We start from the raw sequence: 8469 nt of genomic DNA on the forward strand, positions 1-8469 counted from the left end.
TGCTTTGGCGCGATGACGAAGAACGATTTGAAGTGCTACAGTATCCCAATTTCTTAAGAAAAAGGACATGTAATTTCCACACGAAGAAACATGACCTTAATCTAGCATGAATAATTGTTATTGAAGTGTTTTGAAAGAGGCTTAGCGGGAACCTAATTTTCATCCGCTACTTGTATGAAATTTAATAAATAAACAATTAATTACGCTATACATGTTTAAATGGCTTTCTGAATAAGTTCCGAGTCGTTTTAAAATTAATTCAGTTATAAATAAATCAAACCTTTTAATCTGTCTTTTAGTAAACCCTAGAATTGTTGCCCCCCCCCTGGATTTTTAAAGATATTTTTATAAACTATTTATGCACCAAAGTGGTTGTGTGTACAGACTCTTTATTAATATATTGGTCACATACACATACTTAAATTAAGCTCACACAAAATACCAAAAATATGGCAGTTAATCCCATAAATTACTGCTGGAGTTCCATTTGTACTGTTACGACAGCAGAAGTTACGCGACGCATGGAGTATGCGCGCTGGAGTTTCTAGAAGGATCATGACTTATCGGGGAACCTCGTGAATGTCACAGTGTTTGCTAGACGCCCTCTTTTTTAATATATAAGCCTGGCAAAGAAAGCCAGCGATATAGGCAGATAGATCGAAGAGAGAGAAATATGCAGATAGATTGAAGATAATTGAGTCAAGCGAACAGTAGGCACCGTAAGTAAAGTGTGAGAATCACTGTGATTTATAGCGTGTGTTTATAAAAGTGGTTAAGTTCAAGTTACTGTGAAAATTAAGTGTATTACAAAGTTTGTAACGAGAAAGAATAAACTAGTTTTAAACAAGAAGGGACTTGTATCGCTGAAGTCACTCGGAAAGAATTGTTATCGAAAATTATCCAACAAGGAGATACGTTGCAGTACTTTAAATACAAAATGAGTGATTAACTCAGTTGTTTTTGGTCTGTTCATAGAGTAAGTGTTGTGAAAGAAACTTGAAATGCGGACCATGGAGTCTGTGAATGCTATAAAAACAAATCGGTAATTTGATTATAAAAAAAGGAGAATTTTGTTTGTTTGTTGTTAAGTATGAAGCTACACAATGAGCTATATGTGCTGTGCCCACCACGGGTTTCTAAACTCGATTTGTACGTTATAAGCCTTCAGACTTTACTGAATCATCGGGAAGCCTCACAAATAAAAGAAAGATAGTATTATTGTTCTTGAATAATGAAACTAAGATCGGAGAAAAAATAAAAAATAGGAAGTTTAGGCTTAACTTACCACAGGCAAAAATTATATTAATATGATTATAAGTAAGTTCCAAAAACTGGTTAAATGAATATAAAAATATTTGTAATTTATTGTTTAAAACAAATTAATAGGTTCAGTAAAAGTGAATCTTCAGTATTGTTATGTATCTGCTTGTTTGATAATTTCCCGTAAAAATTCTTTCCTAGAAACTTCAGTGATACAAGTCCTTTCTTAATTAAAACTAGTTTATTCTTTCTTGGTACAAACTTTGTAATACACTTAATTTCCACAGTCACTTTAAACTTAACTACTTTTATTATAAACACACGCTACAATTCACAGGGATTCACACACTTTACTTACGGTGCCTACTGCTCGCTTACCTCTCTTGAATCTATCTATATACTAAAAAAGAGGGCGTCTAGTAAACGCTGGGACATTCGTGAAGTTGCCCGCTAAGTCACGATCCTTCTAGAAACTCCAGCGCGCATGGTCTCAGCGTCGCGCGACTTCCGCTGTCGTTACGACAGTGGAGGTTAAGTGACGCTGGTAACACGTGATAAGTGTCTAGAAGATTCACGAAGAGGCTAGTGCGTTCGAGACGCCCTCTATTCTTGTATATAAGTGCGGCAGATAAAGCGAATCAATTAATCGGAATTGAATTGCAGACAGACAGAGACGGACAATTGAGTCAAGCGCGGTAGTGACTGTAAGTAAAGTGCGTGAATCGTTGTGAATTATAGCGTGTGTTAAGTTAAAGTGACTGTGGAAATTAAGTATATTGCAAAGTTGTATTGAGAAAGAATAAACTAGTTTTATTTAAGAAAGGACTTGTATCGCTAAAGTTTCATCCGAAAGAAATTACACGGGAAATTAACAAACGACCAGAGACGTAACAGTATGATTCTTACAATTATGTTTTATTTACCCTTGCACTTAACCCTTTTCCGTTTTAGGTCATTTAAATTTTAATGGTTTTTGAGGATACGTTTATTTGACTACTTACTCAAGTAGATGTGAGTGAAACATATCCTTCTAGTATTATTGAAAGAGAGTGGAGTAGAGAGTTTTAAGAATCCTAGGTTAACATTTTCTCTTGAGTAAAAGTAACTTAACTGAGCGTCACATGTGATACTCATATGAAGCTCTTTTTTAATTTCATACATTGAACCAAAACAACCAGTTCCTATTGCCATGTTCACGAGCATCGGCTGCATATCAAATAAATGTAGTTGTGTATCACATTCGATATTCAGGTGTTCTAGCATTATGTCCTGTGAAGTACAGGACAAGGATAGGGTTAAATTACATTAAAGAATTTAATTTGTACATTTTCAATCTGAACTGCATCTTACCGACGCTAAACGGAACGACTACACCAGAGGCCTCTAGGATTTAGATATAACTATTCTTAATTATGAATTACTGATCATTCTAGTAAACCCATTTCTATTTTAATGATTAAATATTATATACCGTTTTAACTTACCTCATTTTTATTTAACTCTTTCACCAACACTTTAGAGTTGTTTATAAAAAATAATACACAAGTTATCTTATAGGTCGTCACAGACTCTGTAATGTCGTATATGCTAGTATGGTGTGAAGATTCAAATTATTAGAGAATACAACACGTTGGCCCCCCAGTGGCACAGCGGTATGTCCGCGGACTTACAACGCTAGAAACCGGGTTTAGATACCCGTGGTGGGCAGAGCACAGATAGCCCATTTTGTAGCTTTGTGCATAAATTCAAAACCAATACAACATATTGTTGCAACGTATTCTATCGTTAGGTGGGTTCTAAAAATACTGCCAAACCCAGTCCACATTAACAAACTAACGTATTCTATCGTTAGGTGGGTTCTAAAAATACTGCCAAACCCAGTCCACATTAACAAACTAACGTATTCTATCGTTAGGTGGGTTATAAAAATAATGCCAAACCCAGTCCACATTAACAAACTAACTTATTTCGTCAACAAAAGTTTGTTATAACAATGTTAATTTGTAGACCTAATTTCATAAATAAATTTTTCAACATATACTCCAAAACTTAATGTAGGCCTAACTTCAAATACAACTTTTCAATATATAAATTGCGATATGTACGTCTAACTTATAAAATTTCCTGACTTAGCTATTTGATCAATAAACAGCACCAGGTCTATTTTTGTGGTAAAGCTCAGTTCTACTTCTTTTTTCAATAACATATTTTGAAATCAGTCTAGATATCATATAAAATTTGATAAATTTATTGAGATTGCTCACATTATAAGTCAATTTTTTTTTTTACTTACCTTTGTCGAGATACGAAAAATGCTATATTTTTTAGCTCCGGTTCTTTTTTGTTATAAAAATTGCACTTATCTCAGTTGGGGTAGATGAGGTTTACTGAGCTGAACTTTGACCCTATAAATTTAGCTAATTCCTATTTCTCAATGACTGAAAAGCCCTTTATTATTTCTTTGATATGGTTGGGCTCAAAGATTCATCCTTGGGGTATTTTCTCCTTGGTATCCTTAAAATCTCAGCTGTAATGGGCAGGTTTTCCACATCTGTAAACTTTCCCTCTTTCTGATATCCTTTGAAAGAAGTTCTTATTCCCACTTGAAACACTCACTGTCTTGTTTTTTTATTTCCTCAATTCTGTGCAACTAGTTGTCTAAGTAATCCTTTTAGTTCTTCTAGGCTATCATCAGCAGGAGTTGATGTTTCAATACTACTTGATCTGACAGTCTCATAACTTCGAAATGGTGTCCGTAGTTGTTTCTCTGCGACTTTTATAGTTCCATCACTTCTTTTAAAGACGTATATCTATTTGGCTTCAAGCTAATTCTCATATCTTCATCTATGGCATCTATAAATTGGTCACATGCCAAAGACTCCATCAGTTCACATGAAGCATCATGGTAAAATAGTGGGGCAAGCCTTTCCAAACCTTCCACAAGTACAATTAAGGTTCCATAATTTTGTTCTAGATACTTCTTCCTGGAATGTCAGGCTGAATCTGTTGGATAACACATCTACCAATGCTTGAAAATTGTTTTGGCTCTCAGCTGGAAGATTACTTTATAATTTTAAGGTTAGTCCTTTTAAACGAACAGAAATATGAATACCGTATCATCGATTATTCCATCTGTTTATTTTTGCAATTATTTCGACGGTACTTTTCCATTATAGTCTGTTGGTTTTTTAGCTGGGTAATGTTTTAGAATTAGCTAGCTAAATTCTGGAACTGGATTTGTTAATGACATGGCTGAAATATTCTAAGGAGATCGTGCAGTAACAGATGACACAACCGTAGTGGTAGCATGTGTATATGAAATGTTTCTTATTCAATATTTTGCATTAAATAGTTTTAGAATTATTGGGGAATTTCAGAAAGGGGTGTGGCTGGCTTAATCTTCGCATTCACCGTTCCATTTTCCAGATGTTTTATTCTGCCATTGGTATCTTTTCTACCTCAATGACATCTTTGATTTTTTTCATTATGACATTTTCCATACCTTATTGTAACCCCCTGTATATCTTCAATTGCTTCAACAATCTCGTCTTCATCAGTTATTTGTTTTTAATCGTTTTTTAAGCATTTTGTTTCTTTCTTTTAACTCCTCTCTTAAAATTCTGCCACATTCTTTTAATTTTCCATTTCTTTCTTCGCGGTCTTTTTTATTTTTTGCCCCATTCTTCTTGATCTTCTTCTAATGTTTTGTCGCATTCTTCTAATTGAAGCTTTTTGACCTTTATCTAAATTGTTTCCTGCTCTTCTAATTTTCTCTCTTTCTTCTTGATCCTCTTTCAATTACTTCATCTTTAGTTATGCATCGATCTCGCTTCCTAATCGGGTTGTCACTTTAAAATTTAGTCAAAGTTATATTACAATTTCCATTTTCACCAAAGTAATCCCATTACTGACACCAATGTTGTAACATAGTCTATTGGCGGGTGCTTTTGAATTACTTTTATTTCTTAAATAACGTTTGTTATAGGCTATGTTCACTTTGACCCACATAATAGGCCTAAGTTTACAAACATTTTCTATAGTACTTGTTACCTCTTGTATCAAACCAACAAAATGGACACACATTTTCAACAGTATCTGACCCCCCCGTTTTGTAAGTGAAAGCTGGCGTTTTTTACAGTATTTTTCACCTTTAGCAGGGGACAATAATAATAATTACTGACCAATCTCTTTCACATATATATGATCTTTTTGTGGATATATAGAATGAAAGTGTCTATTATGTCCAGTTCAAGATGAATATGGACAGTATCTAACAACTTAGCTATGGTTAACTTCAGGTCTGATGTACTAAAAACCTAGAAATCCTTTTAAGAATTATAGTTATCTCAATTTATTACCTACAATTAGAGTTTAGATTAAACAGCACCGCAGAGTCTCAATGAGCAAAGTGTTGAGTTTTATGCATTTCTATCATTACTCTTACAGCCTGTGTCTCGAAATAAAATATAAAACAAAGTATCATTGTGCACCTGTACCTTCCAGCTAGTTTTGTGTCCACCAGGGTGATATCCACCCCTCATTAGAGTCCTGCCCCTAATCTGAAATATCAGGATGTTGTCTTTTAAAATTATCCTTACATTGTGACCCCCACTGACAAGGAAGTATTACTTTTTTTTTGACAGGCAAGGCAAGCATACTATGTAACTTGTACCTTTCTAGCCTTGTCGGGTGTAAAATTTACTAACTAATCATCAAGCATGTGTACCTTCCAGCCTTGTGTGGTGTAAAATGTACTAACTAATCATCACACTTATGTACCTTCCAGCCTTGTTGGGTGTGAAGTTTACTAATTAATCATCATGCATGTGTACTTTCCAGCCTTGTGGGGTGTAAAATATACTAATTAATAATCAAGCATGTGTACCTTCCAGCCTTGTGGGGTGTAAAATGTACTAACTAATCATCACACTTATGTACCTACCAGCCTTGTGAGGTGTGAAGTTTACTAATTAATCATCATGCATGTGTACTTTCCAGCCTTGTGGGGTGTAAAATATACTAATTAATAATCATGCATGTGTACCTTCCAGCCTTGTGGGGTGTGAAGTTTATTGTGTATAGTCTTTCTTGTAATCTTACAGGATTTGTAGTTTACTGCCTAATCACACAATAAAAAGTAGTACCCATTTAGTGTCTATCAATATGAATAATGTCCATTTTATTTAACAATATGTTAACAAGACTTTAGTAAGTAACCAAAGTTTACTAGCACATAAGTTTAATTGAGTATATTAAAGCAATACAAGAATACTAAAGTGTTATTGAAATATGATACAATTTTGCCTGCAAAATGAACACAAAACGTTTACATATAAACCATATATGTACAAAAATCATGACAGAACATTCAACAACATCTGTAAACATTCAAAATCACCAGAAAGTCAGTACTGTACAAATCCTTAATTCTAATAACTTTTACAAAAAAATCAAGCTACTCTTTACAATATAAATAACTCATGAACTTTGTAGTTGTTGTTCTAGACTTCCTCCAAAAAATTCTGATAGGTTTTGGTCCATTGCTAGCAAAGCCTGCAATGTCTCCAATGGGACTGTTTGGTCACTTGGGATCTGTAACGTAGTTGTTCCATCAGAGTTCTGAACAATTACCACATTACCTGGCAGCATCTGATGTTCTCCAACTCCAGATTCATTAATGTCCAATGCTTCAATTAACTGTCCATCTGGTAGCATCACATGTCTAACAACAGAAGCTTGCTCTCGAGAAACTGTCAATGACGATTTTCCTGAAGTGTCCATCTGAAATACGAGTTATCAAACTGCATATCCAAGTTTGTTTTTTTAAAGGTATTTCATACAGAGTTCAAAATTGGGTGGGTGAAAAAATTAAATTAAAAACTGTTGATGTGGTCCCTTTTAATTTTTGGACCGAGAAGGTTAAAAAGATTTTTTAAGTTTCTCCTACTTGATTTTGGAGGAAATCTTTATAGATTCTTTACTTACATGCTCAATAGTAAAATAACAAACTATCAGCTGTGATGTATGAAGTTAAACAAATCTGATATGAGCATTGTGAACCCTGAACCATTCCCACCGAAGCACAAAAACCAAGAAATAACCTTTTGTTTAGAAATTTATATTTTTAGATTATCTACTTATGTAACAACTGAACTGTTTAAATGTTTAATGATATATATATATATATATAACACTTAAAATATATCTAAAATATCTATAATCTCCAAGTTTAAAATAACAAGTTTTTAATATATTATGAGCATACTACTAGAAAATTTGTATTCAGAAAGATTGCTGCAACAGGTCAAAACAGAACTATTCTCATTATAAGAAGGTTCATTACTGAATCTTTTCTACTATTTAACTATTATTGGACAATGTTTTTAAATAAGATAAGATTGGTCCAAGAGTTAATTGGCTAACTAACAAACTTACAACTGATCATGCAAGCTTTGTAACAAGTGTACAAATTGTCAATCTGAAATTTGTAACAAGAGTACAGACTACCAACCTGAAGTTTGTAACAAGAGTACAGACTACCAACCTGAAGTTTGTAACAAGAGTACAGACTACCAATCTGAAGTTTGTAACACGAGTACAGACTACCAATCTGAAGTTTGTAACACGAGTACAGACTACCAATCTGAAGTTTGTAACACGAGTACAGACTACCAATCTGAAGTTTGTAACACGAGTACAGACTACCAATCTGAAGTTTGTAACACGAGTACAGACTACCAATCTGAAGTTTGTAACACGAGTACAGACTACCAATCTGAAGTTTGTAACATGAGTACAAACTACCAATCTGAAGTTGAGTAATAAAGTTTATTTCTTGCTTGAAAGAAGGTTTAAACAGAATGCTATTGTCCTTCAAGTGAGATTTAAGAATCATCGTTTTATGTTCTTAAAATAGAAATAAGTTATGGAAACATTACATGGTTGTTTTGTTTGAGTTTAAAAAAACAGGCCTAGATAACATTCCAACACAGAACCTATTCGATGACGAGGAACCCACTTTGAGACTAATAATGGCTGGAGACGGCTTGAGTGGGTAATGAAGAAAAACTTTAATATAATAGCAAATGTACAACGTTTCGACAAGGTTTTGTCATCATCAGGTACAAGTAATTTACACTGACACGGATATATATACATACAGTATTGAACAAAGAAGTCACATGACCGAACTGTTGTGAAACTTAGAAG

The 8469-nt window shown here is 33.9% G+C and overlaps 1 protein-coding gene across 1 annotated transcript in view; it reads right to left on the bottom strand.

The window, feature by feature from the left end:
• Positions 1-6407: 6407 nt before the first annotated feature.
• LOC106469767 overlaps positions 6408-8469 on the bottom strand; it is a 25282-nt gene continuing 23220 nt past the window's right edge. Inside the window, exon 6 of the mRNA XM_022398321.1 lies at positions 6408-7041. Within this exon, the coding sequence (XP_022254029.1) occupies positions 6739-7041 (303 nt within the window). The 3' untranslated portion in view covers positions 6408-6738. The remainder of the gene's footprint in view (positions 7042-8469) is intronic.

The sequence above is a fragment of the Limulus polyphemus genome, unplaced genomic scaffold (assembly GCF_000517525.1).
Source record: "Limulus polyphemus unplaced genomic scaffold, Limulus_polyphemus-2.1.2 Scaffold3648, whole genome shotgun sequence".
NCBI classification, from domain to species: domain Eukaryota; kingdom Metazoa; phylum Arthropoda; class Merostomata; order Xiphosura; family Limulidae; genus Limulus; species Limulus polyphemus.